Here is an 18,949-nt window from a genome sequence, read left to right as displayed (position 1 = left end):
TATTGAAAATCACCCCCTGCTCACTGAGATAGATGCGTATCTGATTGCCGTCTTTGGAGAGGCTCATCAGAAACTCCAAAGAACGTAACCGTTTGTCTCTCACCCACCTGTGACCTGGAAGCTTTCTCCTGGCTTCGAGTTGTGCCACCTTTGCTTGGCGTTGCCCTGCCTTTTCCAGACCGAACCAATGTTCATCTTCCATATGCTGATTGATGTCTCTTGTCTCCCTACAATGTGTAGAACCAAGCTGTGCTCTGACCACCTTGGTCAGACCTCCTGAGGCTGTGTCACGGACATGTGTCCTCAGCCTTGGCAAAATAAACCTTCTAATTTCACTGACACCTGTCTCAGATTTGGGGCGTTCACATTTGGCAGCCATGGAGGAATTCTGAGTGGAGATGCCCCTGACCTTTGACAGATCTATTGGTGCTTGGTAGCAACATGAGCTAACCTTACGGCTCAAACCAATAGGACAATTGCTGAGGTCGGGGAGCACCCACTCCAGAGAACCCCTGATCTCTCAAAACTTGGTCGTAATCTAAAGTTCATTTGCTGTACAATTCCCCCTCCCCTTCTTTTGGAGTTTTATTTGCTTCCAATAAGGAAGGCAAGATTTCCGGGGTGCATGATGATGGAAGGCAGGCAACTCTTCTATGGAGTTTGAGCTTGCTCCCAATAGGGAAGACAAGTTCGAGTTTCTTTCCTGCTTCTAGGATGGTAGAGAGCAGTCTTCAGCCTGGGACCCATCCCTAGGTAAGTAGCTGCATTGAGGTTTTGTCGTGGTTAAAGCTTAACAACCAGCTGGTCTGAATTTCTTCTTACCATTAGGACAGTCAGTGGTCATTTCATTGGACTTTTTTTGTTGCTGTTTGTTCTGGACTTTCTCTCATCAGATTTGACCAACTCTACCTGACTTGGTCAAATCCAAGTGATAATTCCAAATTATGGGTAACAAAGCCCTCTAATTTGGCTAAAATTCCTTGCAACTGCAAAAGAGGAAAAAAAACTAAACCAAACAAACAAAAACCATGCACTTGGTTTCTGTGTTTGCTTTCTGTCTTAAAAAAACCAACAAAAAAACCAACAAATGCTCTTTCACTTACTTTTCTTCCACCCTATACCTCCTTCCCCCCTTGCCATCTGCAGTACCAAAAAAAATCTAGAGAAGGCTTCTAATGACTAATCCCTTTAAAGGATTCAGTACAAAGGGGCCACTCTCTGCTTTCCGAGTGCTCTGTTTTCTTTGTGGAGTTTCAAGAGTGATAGGCAGATTCTTCTTAGGTCTAAAGCTCTGTCTTCCGGTATGGCATGACCTGACCTCTTTGGCTTTGGGGGAACCAGAGATGACCTTGCACTGTGAGAGGATTTGACCTTGGCGTGTGTAATGGCAGACGAGAAAAAAGCGGTGGCTGAGCAGTTTGCAGGGAATGGTCTTGGCTGGTTTTTTTTCCTCTTCTAGGAAGCCGTGATTTAAGGATCCTAATTCTAGTTCAGAGATGCATTCTAAAGGGTCTTCTCTATTGCTTTTTCTCCCAAAATGAATCTCAGTTTGGCTTGTCTGTGTGCATTTGGATGAGGAACTGAACTGTTGTTTTCATAGGTAAATGAGAGATTGAGTTTTCTCAGCTCCGAAGAGAAAGGGCGTTTGCCCCACCCAGCATGAACCCGAATACTCCGTCGGTTCTGGTGCCTCTACTTGCCAGAGTTTATGTAAAGTGGATGTAATATGGTCTTTGTGCACATTTACATTAAAAAAAAAAAAAAAGACCCTAAGGTTGACCTGCAAACGACAGAGTTCCTGAGTTCTCTTTTTTCTCTATTTTCTTCTCTGCCTGCTTTCAATTTGCTGTTATTTTTCTATTAAGATAAAAAACACTGTTTGGATCTGACAGTTTTTTTGTTTGCAAACTGGTGAATTTGTATTTATTTCATGGCTAAATTTCTTTTTTTCTTTTCTTTTTCTTTCTTTTTTTTTTGAGACAGAGTTTCACTCTTGTTGCCCAGGCTGTAGTGCAATGGAGTGATCTTGGCTCACTGCAACCTCCGTCTCCCTGGTTCAAGCGATTCTCTTGCCTCAGCCTCCCGAGTAGCTGGGATTACAGGCATGCACCACCATGCCCGGCTAATTTTTTGTATTTTTAGTAGAGATGGGGTTTCTCCATGTTGGTCAGGCTGGTCTCCAACTCCTGACCTCAGGTGATCCGCCTGCCTCAGCCTCCCAAGGTGCTGGGATTACAGGCATGAGCCACCGTGCCCAGCTTTCATGGCTAAATTTCTGAAGTAAAAGCTATAGGATCTTTGTGTGTGTATGTATATTTAAAAGGCCTTTATAATTTCTATAATTTTATGTTTAATTGGCAATTAAATCTGTTTTAATTTCCCTCTAGCACACCAGACTTTTTCTCTCCATACCTTATGATGTAAACTTTGCTATTTGATTTTCACCTGAGTTTCTTTAAAATGCAAATTCAACGCTATTTAGCTGACAACTGCTTAGAGAAGTAAAACAGGCTATCAAGAATTCAAAGGTGTGGCCAGGTGCAGTGGCTCACGCCCGTAATCCTAGCACTTTGGGAGGCTGAGTCGCGAAGATCTCTTGAGGTCAGGAGTTCAAAACCATTCTGGCCAACATGGTGAAACCCCGTCTCTAAAAATACAAAAGAATTAGCCGGGCGTGGTGGCAGGCACCTGTAATCCCAGCTACTCAGGAGGCTGAGCCAGGAGAATGGCAGGAACCCGGGAGGTGGAGCTTGCAGCGAACTGAGATCCGGCCACTGCACTCCAGCCTGGGCAACAGAGCGAGACTCCGCCTCAAAAAAAAAAAAAGAGCTCTAATTAATTGGCTTAAGAAAATAAAAGCACTTGGCTGGGTGCAGTGGCTCACACCTATAGTCCCAGCACTTTGGGAGGCCGAGGCGGGTGGATCACCTGAGGTCAGTAGTTCGAGACCAGCTTGGCCAACATGGTGAAACCCTGTCTCTACTAAAAATACAAACATTAGCTGGGCGTGATGGCATGTGCCTGTAGTCCCAGCTAATCAGGAGGCTGAGACAGGAGAATTGCTTGAACCTGGGAGGTGAAGGTTGCAGTGAGCTGAGATCATACTACTGCACTGCAGCCTGGGTGACAGAGTGAGACTCCATCTCAAAAAAAAAAAAAAAAAGAAAAGAAAAGAAAAGTGCTTGAATCAAACACTTTATCAGGAAGAAAGAAAAGACTAGCCAATGCTTTTTCAAGTTTACCTAACTTAAGTAAAATCTTTAATAAGTAAGCTAGCTTTAAAATTATTGGTAAAGTAATATTAGAAATATCTTAAGAATTGCCACATACATTTTTGTTTGCATTTATTAATCAAGCAATTTTATACTTATCCCTGCCAAATAATATAAGGTGTTAAAATATGGCACAGAGGTTACAAAACTATAAGCCCAGCCCAAGACAGGATGATCTTTGCTTATGTAATTTTTAATAATCAGGACATTGATATGGGTTTAATGAAAACAGCTACATCATGAATTTAGTAAGATTACCATAACTTCTAACCTTGTGGCTTTAGGCGGTCTAGTCCACAGGGAATAAGGTTTGTTTTGGGAAAGGACTGTTATCCACTTTGTTTCAAAGCTAGACTAGAAACTAAGTTCCTCCTAAAGTTAGTTCAGCCTCCGCCAGGAATGAACAAGGACAGCTTGGAGGTTAGAAGCAAGATGGAGTTGGTTAGGTCACATCTTTCTGACTGTCTCAGTTTTGATTTTGCAATGGCAGTTCCATAACTTTAAATGATGACTACTGCAGTTTTCATAAATAATCTAGGTAAACAATTAAAATAAAATAATTAGGCAAATGTAATGGGACAAATACCTGTAGACAAACTCATCATAATTTGGAATCTTAAGTTATATTAAATTAAATAATAGATATTCCATTATTTGAGTATTTTCTAATAAAAATAAATTGTAGAAAAGCTTTCTAAGAAAATGTATATCCTTTTTTAAAAGGTGAACAATATTTGTCTAATTCAAGGTTTATTTAAAGGTTATATATAAAACAAGGTAAAAGGAACCAGGAAATAAGAGAGATGTAAAGAAAGTTATAAAGAGGGTTTTCTTTTTAGTAAGAAAGCTTAAAGAGACATAATTTTATATGAGAAAGAATTTTGTATGGTAAACAGTCCTAAAATAAAATGACTGGTTGTTTGAGAAAGAGATGTTCAGGATAGACCAGAAAATCCAAGCATATCATGAACAGTCTGTGTAAGTCACAATAAGAGGATTTTTTTTTAAAAAAAAAAACAAACCAAAAAACTTTAATATGATTAAGTTGTCTATAATTAAAGGGAAATTATAATGGTCTTTCTAGAGATTGGGCTTAATGCAAAAAAAAAAAAAACCACTTATACACTAAATAATTAGTTAGAACAATGAAATTCTCTTAAGGGATTAATTTACTCTTAATAAATTATAAGAGACTCTAATTTTTTTTTAACCCAAAGTTCAACTTTTATTTCATCTCACCATTTTTTATTTTCTCTCCCTTTTGAAAGGATGCAAAATAGTAACGCTCCCCTTCAACTCATTTGCAGCTCATACAAGTTTTTTTCCTCAAGTTCTGTTTGTTGTGGCCTGATGATAACAATGTTCTCTTAAAGGTCTAAAGGAAATGTTTTCTTTCATCATAATATTCTGTGCAGTGCCAAAGGTCTTTTATTTTCCCTTTTGGTAACTGGCCTAACAGATTTCATGGTTTATCAAACTAATTGCCATTATTATTAAATTTTGGTTTGCTTAGAAAAAAACTGAGATTGAAAAATTTTTCTTAAATTAAGGTTATTACATCCATGTATCTTGCTGTATGTTCTTCTAAAGTCCTTGTGACATGAAGTTACAGGGCTTTGAGTCCTGGGTCTAAAAAGGACACCAAGTTCTGCTAAATCTTAAACACTGACAGGAATTCAAGCCTCATCTTCAGGCCCAGTAGAAGATGCCAATCAAAATGAACTATGTTCCTGAGATGCAGAAATTAAAGTTATTCAACTCCTCAGGGCCCAGGGACTAGCATGGGCATGTGAGATTGTAAGGGCCAGTTTTGAGAGAGGAAATACATTGAGTTTCTCTGTAAATTAACCATTACTGTCAAAGGCACACTGACGCAAGACCAGCATGTGGCCCTGTGTCAGATCAACAAGGTTTTCTTGAAGCATTACTGACTCCTTAATAAAGGTTATAAAAGGCTTATGGAAGTTATATGTTATGGTCAATATTAAAATTTTATACATTGCTTATATAAAATTTTGAAAAATGTAATTAGCTTCCTGCTGTTGTTTTAAATTAGGGCTTATTATTTGCAAATTAAGTCTCCTCTCCCAAACAATGAAGACTTTTGCCTTTTTTTTTAAATGCTTGAGTTATCACTTTGGTCAAATCAGTGACCTATTTTACAACGACCTGTGATATCAAGTGTTTTAAACCTTTGATATCTGACAAACTTTCCAAAATCAAATTATAAATTATGTATTTTTCTGTCCTAATCATTTAAGATACTAGGTTTCCTAAAGTCCAAAAATGACATAATTTGGCTTATTTATTATAAAAATTATACAGAAAGCATTGTCAAGTATGAAATTGTGTTTGGTTTCTTTGGACTGTATTTGTATAAATATGTTATTGGTATGTGTTCTAAAATCATGGGAAACTCCTATAATTCTGTTATGACTTAGTGTACATTATCGGTAATAATTGTAATTGTTATATTACATTATTTTGTGCCACAGAGGCAACAAATTTCCTTGTCAATTGTGTCTTTGACTATGGCTCCCCTAAAACTTTTTGTTACCCACAGACAATTGTCTTGTTTTGGTCCTCTTTAGAAGGTGGTTTTATAGCTGGGTATGGTGGCTCACGCCTGTAATCCCAGCACTTTCGGAGGCCAAAGTGGTGGATCATGAGCTCAGGAGTTCAAGACCAGCCTGGCCAAGATGGTTAAACCCTGTTTCTACTAAAACTACAAAGATTAGCTAGGCATGGTGGCAGGTGCCTATAATCTCAGTTACTTGGTAGGCTGAGGCAGGAGAATCACTTGAACTCGGGTAGCAGAGATTGCAGTGAGCCAAGATCACCCCACTGCATTCCAGCCTGAGTGAGATAGTGAGACTGTCTATTAAAAAAAAAAAAAAAGCCGGGCGCGGTGGCTCAAGCCTGTAATCCCAGCACTTTGGGAGGCCGAGATGGGCGGATCACGAGGTCAGGAGATCGAGACCATCCTGGCTAACACGGTGAAACCCCGTCTCTAATAAGAAATACAAAAAATAGCCGGGCGAGGTGGCAGCGCCTGTAGTCCCAGCTACTCGGGAGGCTGAGGCAGGAGAATGGCGTGAACCCGGGAGGCGGAGCTTGCAGTGAGCTGAGATCCGGCCACTGCACTCCAGCCTGGGCGACAGAGCAAGACTCCGTCTCAAAAAAAAAAAAAAAAAAAAAAAAAGTGGTTTTATAATCAGCTATAAAACTCTAAAAGGCACTCTTGAATGCAGGTTTCTGATAACTTGGGAGATTGTGACATCAGAATAGAAGAAAAACTTTCAGGACTCATGGAGATCTGAAGTGTTCATAAATATCAAGCAGAACAGGAATTAACTACATGGACTGAACTTATAGAAGACTGAAGTAATCTTTTTGACTTTTTGCTTAAAACGTTGTTGATCCTTTGTTTTGTTTTTTCAGAGTCAAGGAAACTTTTCTTTTGAGCTATTGACAGCTTTTAACAAGTTATTATACTCCTATGAACAAAATTTGGGGCATATTTGTTTCTCTCTACCTGATTTCTCCAGAATTTGGAAACTATTTGTGAGTATTCTTATCACAATATAATTATTTGCATAAGTACAATAATAATTTGTTTTTATTTGTAACAGGACATAATTGGAGAGACTGGTTATTCTACCACAGCTTTGACTGGAATGGTGTGCTTTCCTTTAAGGAATTAAACTTGTTTTATGGAGCCAGTAAAAGCCCCTTGGGAAAACTGGCCGCATGCCCTGTCTACACAGTCCCTGAACAGGGTTCCTGACCTGTGGTAAGTAAAGAATGTCACTTGCTGACAGGCCCAGGAGCCCCAAGTTTTATCTTGGGACCTCAAGAGGAGAGGAATTCATGCAACTCATAGGTATTTGTTCGTACAAATCCATGGCAGGGCTCAGCTTTAAACAAGTCTTTTCTGAGATTCCTTCTATGGAACAAAGTTCCATCAAAGCCAATTTAAAAGCCTGTGTAAAAAAATAATTATTCTTGCTGCACTGTATACAAATAATCAGGCCAAGTATAATAAAGGAAATCAGTCCTACCATGATTTGTCTTTAGTAAAAATGAGAAGCTGGAGAGAGAAAAATTATGTTTTAAAAACTATAGTACACCTGTTGTTAGATTCTAGTTTTGCCTAGTATTTTTCAATTTTTATTGTTTTCTGTAGTTTGAACCAAATTCTAATTTTTCTTGGCTACAAGTCTTCAAAATAATGTTTTCAATTTTTTCCTTTCTTTTTCCCCATTTTTCCTAATTTTGAGTCATTGAAAGCTAAGCTGTGCTTTCTTAAAGGCATGCAAACTGAAGCTAGACAACTTAAACTTCAGAAGAAAATAACAGCAACCTTATTTACATACATAAGCCACTTTCATACCTGCCTACTGATGTATAAACTTCAGAGTAATGTGGCCTATATTGATTTTTCCAGGACTGTTCTTTTGTCTGTTGTTGTTTTTCTCCCTTCCTCCCCCTATTTTTTCTTCACAGGACATGAGACTTCACAACCTGCTAAAAATGAGCTTTCCTAATAACTTGGGACCTACCCATCTAGAAATACACCATCCTAGCCATGAGAGACCAGATGAAACCTGAGACCAGAGATTCATTTTCTCCTAAAATGCTTTCTCAAAAAATTTTAAAAAGGAAAGCGGTAGAAATGTGAAAGGAAACTATCTTGGGCCCCCAAAATCACTAAGCTAAAGGGAAAAGTCAAGCTGGAAATGGCTTAGGGCAAACCTGCCTCCCATTCTATGCAAAGTCATCCCTCCCTCCGTTCACTGAGATAAATGCATATCTAATTGCCCCCTTTGGAAAGGTGAATCAGAAACTCAAAAGAATGTTACTATTTGTCTCTTATCTACCCATAACCTGGGGGCCCCCTCCCTGTTTCCAGTTGTCCCACCTTTCCAGACTGAACCAATGTTCATCTTACATATGTTGATTGATGTCTCATGTCTCCCGAAAATGTGTAAAACCAAACTATGCTCTGACCACCTTGGCATATGTCACCCGGACCTTCTGAGGCCGTGTCATGGACGCGAGTCCTCAACCTTCGCTAAATAAACTTTCTAAATTAACTGAGACCTCTCTCAGATATTTGGGGTTCAAGTTTGCTGTCTCTCTTCACTAGGAAAGTTGTTCCATGAAGGCCAGGATCTCTTTTACTGAGTGATGTATTCCAAGTGCTTGGAGCAATGTCTGGCATATAGAAGGAATTCCATACATGAGTGTTAAATTAATGAACTGGCCTCCTGTGCTCATTCAAGGTGAGAGCTGAGTTTGGCTGAAAATATGTCCCAGGAACTTTCTGCGTAAGCCTGTTATGGCCCCCAGGGCTAACAGTCATCTGCCCAGGCTTGTAAATTTCCCCAAATACCGAGGAAAATCATCCAAAATTCAGCAAACCCAGGGAAGCTTTCAGTCAGGCTTCCTTTCCAGGGTTCCTCACTTCCTCATCTGCAACAGGCTGGGGTGGACTCACCTGCTGCTGGAATGAGGAAGCCCCAATCTCTGCAGGGGTGGGTCTGGAGGAGGGCTGGGGTGGCTGAAAGGAGCTGCATTCTTGCTTAGTCTCTTCTCCGTCTTCCCTTGGGGTGAGCCTCACCTGCTGTGGCCCTGGCTTCCTCTCTCTACCTGACACCCCCTGGGGGGTCCTTGTCTCATTTGATAAGCAAAGAGCTGGGGCTGAGTGGAGGATGGAAGGGGCTCAGCCTACAGATCAATGGTGTCCAAGATCCCCACCCCAAGTGCTGGGTTTTGTCCCCTATGGACCTCCCTCAGCCTCTTCCTCCTCCCATTCTCTCCCATTCCCTCCTTCTTCCCAGCAACACAGCCCAGAGCAGAGTAAATTTCTGCAAGACAATGTCACACACCCAACGCAGAACCCCAGACCAGGGGGCCAAAAGGACCTTGCAGTTCACGTTGACTGAGGCCCAGAGAGAGCAGATAACTTGTACGTTCACACAGCTCCTGGGTCAGTGTTAAGGAGAGAGTAGGAAATGGAACCTGGACCTTCCAATTTTTTTTTTTTTCTTTTCCTTTTTTAGACAGAGTCTTGCTCTGTCGCCCAGGCTGGAGTGCAGTGGAGCAATCTTGGCTCACTGCTACCTCTGCATCCTGGGTTCAAGAGATTCTCCTGCCTCAGCCTTCCAAGTAGCAAGGATTACAGGCCCACACTACCATGCCTGGCTAATTTTAGTATTTTTAATGGAGACGGGGTTTCGCCATGTTGGCCAGGCTGGCCTTGAACTCCTGGCCTCAAGTGATCTGTCCACCTTGGCCTCTCAGATGCTGGGGTTACAGGTGTGAGCTGCTGCACCCAGCCTGGTTTTAAAGTTCTTTCCAGTTCTGAGATGTTGTGATTCCCTCATGCGGATCCAGCAGGCTTTCTTCTACTCAAGAGCGGCCTTCATCAGCGCTCCTGCCCGGAAATTCCCAAGCTGCCTTGTGTGGTCACTGGCCAGCGGCCATAACAGTCCATGTCCGTGGCACATGGAGGGAGGAAGATTCTTCTCTCGGGCGTTTGGAAATATATTCAGTAACTGCATGTCCCTTCTCATGGCTGAATCTCTAGCTTCTCTGAGTCATCACCCTCCCGCGTCCTCTCTTCCTAGGCCCTGAAACTCAGATGAGCGCGCTCACCTTTTCTCTCTTCCCAGCCCTGTGCCTTCAGCCTGGCCAGTGTTCCTGGCTTTGACTGGGATGCAGAATCACAGGATGATGAAGATGGAAGGATGTTAGAAATCAGAGTCTTGTCCCACACCGGGGAGCTGTCTCTTCTCCCCAGCACTTGAGGATCAGAGCGGATGTCAGGGTTCCCACTCACTTACTGAGCACCTAAGATGTATATATTTTTGATGAGTATCAGCTGTGTAGCAGGCACTGTGTAAGAGCTTTACTATCACATGTCATCCTTACGACAGCAGCCCGGCGAGGTAGGGTTTATCCATTTACAGAGCAGGAGGAGAAGGTTCAGCCTGGCTCTGAAATGTGCCCTCGGAGATAGAGTTAATCATGCCCAGGACCGGGAATGAAGCCGGGGTCTGAATCAAAACCCCAGCTCCAGGCACGGGAGGGGAGGTGGTGAAACGGGACCTCCTGTGGCCTTCCCAGCACAAGACTGAGGGTCAGTGTCACTGTGGAAGTGATTTGGCCGGGCGCGGTGGCATAGGCCTGTCATCCCAGCACTTTGGGAGGCCAAGGCGGGCGGATCGCCTGAGGTCAGGAGTTCAAGACAAGCCTGGCCAGCACGGTGAAACCCCGTCTCTACCATAAATACGAAAATTAGCCGGGCGTGGTGGCGGCACCTGTGATCCCAACTGCTCGGGCGGCTGAGGCAGGAGAATCGCTTGAACCCAGGAGGAAGAGGTTTCGGTGAGCCGAGATCTCACTGCTGTACACTCCAGCCTGGGCGACAGGGCGAGACCCCATCTCAAAAAAAAAAAAAAAAAAAAAAAGAAGCTAGTGATTCCACATCTTCAAATCAAATTTCAGCGGAGTGCTTACTGGGCAAGCAAGGCAGGGGGTCAGCTTGCTAACAGCCTCAACCTGCCAGCCCTCAGCCTGCATATTTGTGTGGCCACATCCTGGCAACTAGCCAGTCACACACCTTGGCGGGAGGCGGCCCCTCCTCCCTGGCTTGAGGAAGCAGGAAAAGGTACCCGTGAGACGGCCAGCAGTTCTGCAGCAGCGGTGGCCGGCTAGGATGGGCTCTCTCTGGGGTCTGGCTCTGCCCCTTTTCTTCTTCTGCTGGGAGGTTGCGGTGTCTGAGATCTCTGCAGGTAAGGAGGCCAGAGGGGCTGGTGGGCCTCCCCCGTCGTGGGGCTCTGGGAGTGAATTTCAGTGTGGGCAAGGGCAGGCTCTCTTGGGTTGATGACAAGGAACCACAGTGCTACCTGTGAAGTGCCATCGTTGATGATAAACAGTGTGCGGATGGCGGTGTGTGAGTGTAAGCCTGCCTGGCGCTGCCATGGTGAGAGGTGGCTGAGAGTCTGCCTTTAAGAACGTGTAGAGTGAGTGGGGCAGGGAGGTGGGTGCAGGGAGGTGCCAGCTGGCGATCATTGTGCAGAAAGCTGAAGAATGTGGCTCAACAAGATTCGGACTCCTCCAAGTTTATTACCTGGCATGGATTTCCTTCAAAATACAGATTCCGAGTGAAAAGTCCGACTACCACAAACTGCTTGGGAAGGGTGGATGCTGAGAGGCAGGGCTTTTGTGAAAGACGGGAAGGAACCCTGACCTGTCGTTAATAGGAGCTGTGCCAAACTCATCACATACATTAAAAAAGGGGGGGATTTGTTTTATTTTATTTTATTTTATTTTATTATTTTATTTTATTTTAGAGCAGTTCTAGGTTTGCTCTAAACCTTGAGTGGAGAGGCCGGGTGCAGTGGCTCACACCTGTAATCCCAGCATTTTGGGAGGCCAAGGCGGGCGGATCACCTGAGGTCAGGAGTTTGAGACCAGCCTGACCAACATGGAGAAACCCCGTCCCTACTAAAAATACAAAATTAGCGGGATGTGGTAGCAGCTGCCTGTAATCCCAGCTACTCAGGAGGCTGAGGCAGGAGAATTGCTTGAACCTGGGAGGTGGAGGTTGCAGTGAGCCAAGATCACGCCACTGCACTCTAGCCTGGGCAACAGAGTGAAACTGTTTTAAAAAAAAAAAAAAAAAAAAAACTTGAGCAGAGAGTATCGAGTTCCCATCCCCACCACTTACAGCCTCCCCCATCATCGACATCCCCCACCAGAGTGGCACGTTTGTTAGGATTGAGGAACCTACTTTGATGCATCATTATCATACATTATATTTTTAACCCTCACAATGGCCCTACAAGATGGGCCCTGTTCTTACCACCCCCGACCTCCACTGCTTTAAGGATGAGGCCACTGTGCTTCTGGGGATCCAGTGACTCCTCCTCGGAGCCAGGATCTGACTCCACACAGGCCTGAGCACTGCACGCCGCAGCCTCCTGCCTGTGCTCACCGTGGCCTGGTGTGCACGTGTCCCGTTAGCTCCACCTTACAGATGCAGAAATGCAGGCTTGGAGCTGAGAGACTTGGCCAGGGTCACAGGGCAGAGAGCAGGTTCTGCAACTCAGGGTCCCCAGTCCACCTGCTTTCCTCTCCACCAGACTGGAAGATGGTACCAGGAGAGCCGCAGTGTTCCAGAGCTCCCGAGGGGCTGGGCCGGGCTTTGCTGTATTTGAGAAGACCCCCCGGACCCAAAAGGCTGTGGGCTTGGGGAGCATGAGGAGGTTTCACAGCAAAAGTGACACCCCGGGGCTCCTGGAAAAGCTGGAAAATGTGCCAGGGGAAGTCAGGCTCCAAGGGCACCACTCTGGGCTTCCAGCTGTGTGGGCTGGACCAAGAAGGCTCAGAGAAATGATCTCAGGCCTTGAAGTGGGGAGAAGAAACTGTATTATGAAGGCAGATGAACAGTTCCTGCAAAGTGAGATTTGTGTGTGCAGCTGGGCTGCAGTGGACCAGTGGTGGCAGCGGGTGCCCAGGACTCGCCCGCTGCCTGGGGGTGCAGCCCGTACTCCTCACTAGAGTCACATTGACTGTGTGTGCTTTCAGGTGGCCGGGGAGAGGACTCCTTGTGGGCTTTGGAATATAAGGGTTTTCCCTTTCACTTTCTCCGCTGGTCCTCACCACCTTGGCAAGGCAGGTATTGTGACCCTGTTTTCTCAGGTGAGGACATGGAGGCTGGGAGGGGTCTAGAGACTGGCCGGGCTAGTAGGAGGCCGAGTCATCCGGCCCCAGAGCCAGCAGTGGGCAGCACAGCGGCAGCTGCAACCAAGGAGCTGCCTCGTCATTCCCTGAAGTCCACAGGACAACCAGCGGGGACCTGGGGCCCCATCCTGATGCCCTGGGGAGAGGTTCTAGGTCTCTTTGGGGGTCTATGGGCTACTTTTGGACCAGTGGAGCTGGGTAAAGACTATCTCAAACCATGTGCCAGGGGAGGTCAGACTCCAAGAGTGCCACCTTTGGGCTTCTAGCTGTGTGGGCTGGACCAAGAAGGCTCAGAGAAATGAGGGGGTTTGTATTTGATCCTTTTCCTTCCACGACTGGGATTACTACATAAAACACAGGGCATCCAGTTACATTTGAATTTCAGGTAAGAATTTTTTTTTTTTTTTAGTGTAAGTATGTAGCCAATATTGCATGAGAAATATGCTAAAAAGTTATTCAGATAAACTTGCATTTATCTGAAATGCAAGTTCAAATTTAACTGAGTACCCTATATTTTTATTTGCTAAATCTAGAAACCCTCTCCAAGAGGCTCCGTGGCCTACTCACAGGAGAGCCCGATCTCCCTCTAGACAGGAGAGGCACCCCCCCTTTCTCAGGCCAGAAAAGATCTTGCAGTAAACTACTCAAGAGGCTGGGGCAGGAGGATCACTTGAGCCCAGGAATTCAAGACCTGCCTGGGCAACAGAGCAAGATCCTGTCTCTGGGAAAATATCCTACCGTGGCCTCCCTCGGGGCCCCCGTTCCTCCCACCTCAGGGCCAGTCAAGGGAACAGGCCTCTGCTCTAGGCAGAAGTGCCAGCAGCCGCTCTCTGAAAGGCTAGGTTTTGCCTGAGCTGGCTCCCTGTGTCCTGTGGAAAATGCCTGGCCACAGTTTCTGTGGTTCCCGGGCTCCAACCCTGCAGTTCTCAGCCTCATTCAGGAGGGGCCTTGGCAGGGTGGGGCGCCCTGTTTCCCTGGCCGGAGCCCCAAGGACTCTGCCGGCCCCCTCGCTTTGGCAGCAGCACTGCCCACCCTGTCTCTGGAGGTTCCTCCCTTCGGTCCACCCAGCCACCCCGAAAGGCCTTTCTCATCTTTGAAGGGTTTTGACTTCCGTGGGGAGGTATGTGTTGGATGAGAAACGTGGCCAGGGAAGGGGACACAGGTTCAGAAAGCTCTGCGGCTCCTGGACGCTGCTCTGCCTTCTTGGCTCACCCTGGAAGGTGGACGCTGGCCCCACTCATCCCCTGTTAAAGACGCAGGCCGAGAGCCAGCAGATCCGGGGGCTTGCTGGCCCCTAGTGAGTTGTCAGGGCTTCAGAGGACGCCAGTCATGGCAACCCCAGCTCTGTGGCTGCCACACGGGCCTGGGCTTCCCAGGACTGCCTCCTTCTTGTTCGCTTATGTAGATGAAAAAGGAGGTAACAGCACTTCCCCTCCCCACCCTCCTCCCAGAAGTGCCCAGGGTGTAAACGAAATCGCTTGCGTGAAGTCCACTGGAACCCAGGCTCACCAAGTCAATCTTAACCAACACAGGCCCCAGCAGCCGCAGAGCAGACGCCGCGATGACAATGGACGACACAGAAGTGCCCGCTCTGACTCCAGCACCAGGCCACGCCGCTCTGGAAACTCGAACTCTGAGTGCCGAGACCTCCTGTAGGTCAACCCCAGCCGGCCCCATTCCAGAAGCAGAGACCAGGACTTCCACCGAAACACCTCCCGGCCGCACGGTGCTGATCGCCACCTCTGCGGAGACATCCGCCGCCACTGGCCGCCCCGAGGGACCTGGAATGACCACAGCTGAGACCATCACAGGCAGTGATCCCAAGGAAGCCGTCTTTGACACCCTTCGCACCGATGATAGCTCTGAAGAGGCAAAGACACGCACAACGGACATATCGACGTCGGCTCACACCTCCACAGAAGCTAAGGGCCTGGCCTCAGACAGCAGCACCTCTTCCGACGGCCCCCATCCAGCCGTCACCCCCTCATGGTCCCCGGGATCTGACGTCGCTCTCCTCGCTGGAGCCCTGGTGACCGTCACCCACATCGAGGTTATCCATTGCAGCGTCACAGAAACAGAAACAAGGACTTCCAGCATCCCTGGGGCCTCAGACGCAGATCACATCCCCACGGAAGGGATGAAGGCCTCGCCCACCTCCAATCCACCAGCTCTGCCTGACTCCACTGATGCAAAACCACACAGCCCCGAGGCCACAGCCTCTGCCGAGACCCTGTCCACAGCCGGCACCACAGAGTCAACCGCACCTGATGCCACGGTTGGGACCCCACTCCCCACCAACAGCGCCACAGAAAGAGAAGTGACAGCACCCAGGGCCACGACCCTCAGTGGAACTCTGGCCACAGGTAGCGGGAATCCCCTGGAAGAAACCTCAGCCCTCTCTGCGGAGACACCAAGTTACGTCAAAGTCTCAGGAGCAGCTCTCGTCCCCACAGAGGCCGGGTCAACAGTGGGCAAAACAGCTTCCTTTGCTGGGGGCTGTGCTTCCTCCTACAGCCCCTCAGAAGCCATTATCAAGAACTTCACCCCTTCAGAGACACCGACTGCAGACGTCACAACCAAGGGGCCCTTCCCCACCAGCAGGGACCGTCTTCCTTCTGTCCCTCCGACTACAGCCAACAGCAGCCGAGGGACGAACAGCACCTTAGCCAAGACCACAGCCTCAGCGAAGACCCCGATGAAGCCCCCAACAGCCACGCCCACCACTGCTCGGAGGAGGCCGACCACAGACGTGAGTGCGGGTAAGTGGCTCCTGCTGGTGATCTTTGGGGATTTGGGATGCGGAGTTTCCAGGGCGTCTCCGCGCTTGAGGAGTGGAGAGGAAGGAAGGATCTGGAGCCTATTTGGAGCCTGCCCCTGATGTTGCCGCTTCGTGATCTTCTAGAGGTTCTTGGCGAAATCAGGAAAAGGCAGATGGAGGGTTGTGTATGGAAAGAGGTGGAGATGGAAGTCTGGAGAAACGGTTTTCAGTCTCAGCTCTGCCTCTAACAACCCGAGTGACCTTGGGCAAGTCCCTCTCCCTCTCCGGGCCTCAGTTTCCCCACCTGCAGTTGGAGAGGGTTGGGATGGGCACCGAAGTCCTGTCCAGCTCTGACCTTCTATGAAGTTCACTGTTGAGCAGCTCTGGAAGCTTCTATTCCAGCCATAGCCACACAGAGGAGCAGCGTGCAGGCATCAGGCCCAAGCTGCTGTTCTCTGACGGGCTGGGACCCCTTGAAAGTGGGGCACGCTGGATGCATTTCCTGGGATTTATGCCATAGATAGTGACCTAAAATAAATGAATACAGGTACAGGCTGGGAGCGGTGGCTCACGCCTGTAACGCCAGCACTTTGGGAGGCCGAGGAGGGTAAATCACCTGAGGTTAGGAGTTTAAGACCAGCCTGGCCAACATAGTGAAACCCCGTCTCTACTAAAAATTTGAAAATGAACCGGGCGTGGTGGCGCACGCCTGTAATACCAGCTACTCGGGAGGCTGAGGCAGGAGAATCACTTGAACCCAGGAGGTGGAGGTTGAAGTGAGCCGAGATCGCGCCGCTGCACTCCAGCCTGGGCGACGAGAGTGAAACTCCATCTCAAAAATAAACAAACAAACAAATAAATACAGCAAAGGCTTGGGAGTTTAAAGCTACATCTCTGAGGCAACAAACAGGGACTTCTCAGGGGAGAGTTCATTGTCAGAGGCTGCTTGGTCAGTCCAGCTTCTGGCCAGCCTGTAGCCTCCACCTCCACTTGCTGTCACTCTGCCCTTGGGCCTCATCCCTGTGTATCCACAGCTTGCTCCCACCTTTCTGGGGGAGGTGGGAATACAAACATTAATCACAGCCACTCAATAAATAAGGATATTATTGAATATCTTTTGTATTGTAGAAAGGGGTGATATAAACATGTTTCACACCCAGTAAGCGTTGGCCCCCACTGAACGTTCTCTCTGATGCCAGGCAGTGTGATGCCAGGCAGTGCCACCAGCTTCGTGTATGTTATCTCCTCTATTTAGCCTTCAAAACAGCCTTAGGAGGTGGGTAACACGACCGCATCTGACAGGGTTAAAGATGGTAGCTAAACTGCCCTGGAAAGAAAAATACCTTTCTTTATTATTGGCTGATTAGCATAAAAAGGTACATCATAAAATGTCTTCCTCCCCGGCTGTACCCCCAGCCAGTTCTCTTCACACGTGTAACCTGTGGGATTGTTTCTTCTTTTCTTTTCTTTTCTTTTCTTTTTTTGAGACAGAGTTTTGCTCTTGTTGCCCAGGCTGGAGAGCAATGGTGCAATCTCGGCTCACTGCAATCTCTGCCTCCCGGGTTCAAGCGATTCTCCTGCCTCAGCCTCCTGAGTAGCTGGGATTACAGGCGTGTGCCACCATACCAACTAATTTTTGTATTTTTAGTAGAGATGGGGTTTCACCATATTGGCCAGGCTGGTCTTGAACTCCTGACCTCAGGTGATCCGCCCGCCTCGGGCCCCCAAAGTGCTGGGATTACAGGGGTGAGCCACCACGCCCAAGCTTATTGCCTTAGTTTTACTGACCAGTGAATAAAATTGTGTTTATTGTGGTTTGAACAGTTACCATGAGATCTGTGCTCTGAGATGCTGCGATACAGTGTTGTTACCCACGGTGCGGTACAGCAGGTCGCTGGAACTCACTCATCTTGCATAACTGAAATGTCACCCCCTTGATCAGCTCCTCCCTGCTTCCCGGTCCTTCAGAAAGCTCTTCTTTCTTCGTTCTGTTTTGTTTTACCATCACTTGTTTAGCCAGTTCTGCATGGATGGACTCTTAGGTTGTTTCTAGTATTTCATTAAGACAAACAGCGCTGCAGTAAACAGGACCTTTTTTTTTTTTTTGAGATGGAGTCTCACTCTGTCACCCAGTCTGGAGTGCAGTGGCGTGATCTCGACTCACTGCAACCTCCACCTCCTGGGCTCAGGTGATCCTCCCACTTCAGCCTCCTGAGTAGCTGGAATGACAGGCGTGAGCCACCACGCCCAGCTGATTTTTGTATTTTTAGTAGAGACAGGGTTTCACCATGCTGGCCAGGCTGGTCTCGAACTCCTGACCTCAGGTGATCCACCTGCCTCGCCCTCCCAAAGTGCTGGGATTACAGGCGTGAGCCCCCGCGCCCGGCCCTGATTTTCATCTTACTGTTCTCCATTTGCAGGTGAAAATGCAGGTTTCCTCCTCCTGCGGCTGAGTGTGGCCTCCCCGGAAGACCTCAGTGACCCCAGAGTGGCAGAGAGGCTGATGCGGCAGGTGAGTGGACACTTTCTGGGCCAGGGGAGTAGAGGAAGGCGTGAGGTTTGCAGGGGCTGCCGGGAAGACCCGCGGGACACGGAAGAGCAGCTGCCGCACTTGGAAGGGAGTCTCGTTTCTTACAGAGAATTGGGAGCTGCATCGGAGGATCTCTGCCTGGCTTTGCTTCTGCCTGCCTTCTCCGAGTTCTTCGTTTCCTTCTCTGCAGTGTAAACACATGACTGCCCAACCCCCAATTTCTTCTGGTCCTTGGAAGCTTGGCCCTGGCCCCTGAGGAGAAGGTCAGTGATATTGATGGGAGCGTAGGCAGGACTCTTGGTTGTAAGTGGCAGAAACCCAAGTCAGAGCAGTTTATGAAAAAGGCAAGGTCTGAGAAACAGAAGCGATTCTCAGTTTTCATGATGATTCAGCAGTCAAACGCTTATCACAATGATTTTCTTTTCCCCGCCTGCCTACTCCCTTCATCTTCAGAGTCTTTTCTTATAGGTGCATGAAAGGCAGCTGTGTGAAAGAAGCCAGGACCACAAGGCACTTCCTCCCCAACCTTTTCTCTTTTTGAGGTGAGCTCCGGCTCTGTCAGCAGGAAACCTCTGACCAAGTCCCCCTGCTGATCCAGCCTGCCAAATACATGTAACTGAACGAAGCACACAATGA

At 47.4% G+C, this 18,949-nt stretch overlaps 1 protein-coding gene and 2 long non-coding RNA genes across 5 annotated transcripts in view; 2 read left to right on the top strand and 1 right to left on the bottom strand.

The window, feature by feature from the left end:
* Nucleotides 1–6,818: 6,818 nt before the first annotated feature.
* Nucleotides 6,819–10,530, top strand: LOC108584761. The gene is made up of 3 exons (XR_001900300.3): nt 6,819–6,836; nt 8,422–8,557; nt 9,950–10,530. It is a non-coding gene; the product is annotated as an uncharacterized LOC108584761 (long non-coding RNA).
* A 261-nt stretch (nt 10,531–10,791) lies between these two features.
* MUC20 (mucin 20, cell surface associated) overlaps nt 10,792–18,949 on the top strand; it is an 11,528-nt gene continuing 3,370 nt past the window's right edge. The window contains exons 1-4 of one of the 3 annotated variants that reach the window (XR_002520670.2): nt 10,794–11,071; nt 14,558–15,784; nt 18,204–18,295; nt 18,421–18,576. Coding sequence is in view for 2 of the 3 variants with exons in the window: in XM_009202059.4 (XP_009200323.2) it covers nt 10,996–11,071; nt 14,558–15,784; nt 18,204–18,508 (1,608 nt within the window). In the remaining variant the exon portion in view is untranslated. Of the gene's footprint in view, nt 11,072–14,557; nt 15,785–18,203; nt 18,652–18,949 lie in introns of those variants that run through there. The other 2 variants (XM_009202059.4, XM_003895345.5) reach the window with 2 other exon arrangements.
* On the bottom strand, nt 17,028–18,271 carry LOC108584762. Its single transcript, XR_001900301.2, has 3 exons — nt 18,188–18,271; nt 17,612–17,832; nt 17,028–17,110 (listed from the first exon to the last, which is right to left on the bottom strand). It is a non-coding gene; the product is annotated as an uncharacterized LOC108584762 (long non-coding RNA).

The sequence above is a fragment of the Papio anubis genome, chromosome 2 (assembly GCF_008728515.1).
Source record: "Papio anubis isolate 15944 chromosome 2, Panubis1.0, whole genome shotgun sequence".
NCBI classification, from domain to species: domain Eukaryota; kingdom Metazoa; phylum Chordata; class Mammalia; order Primates; family Cercopithecidae; genus Papio; species Papio anubis.
The sequence above is the reverse complement of the archived record's forward strand: the minus strand, read 5'-3'. Positions and strand labels throughout refer to the sequence as shown.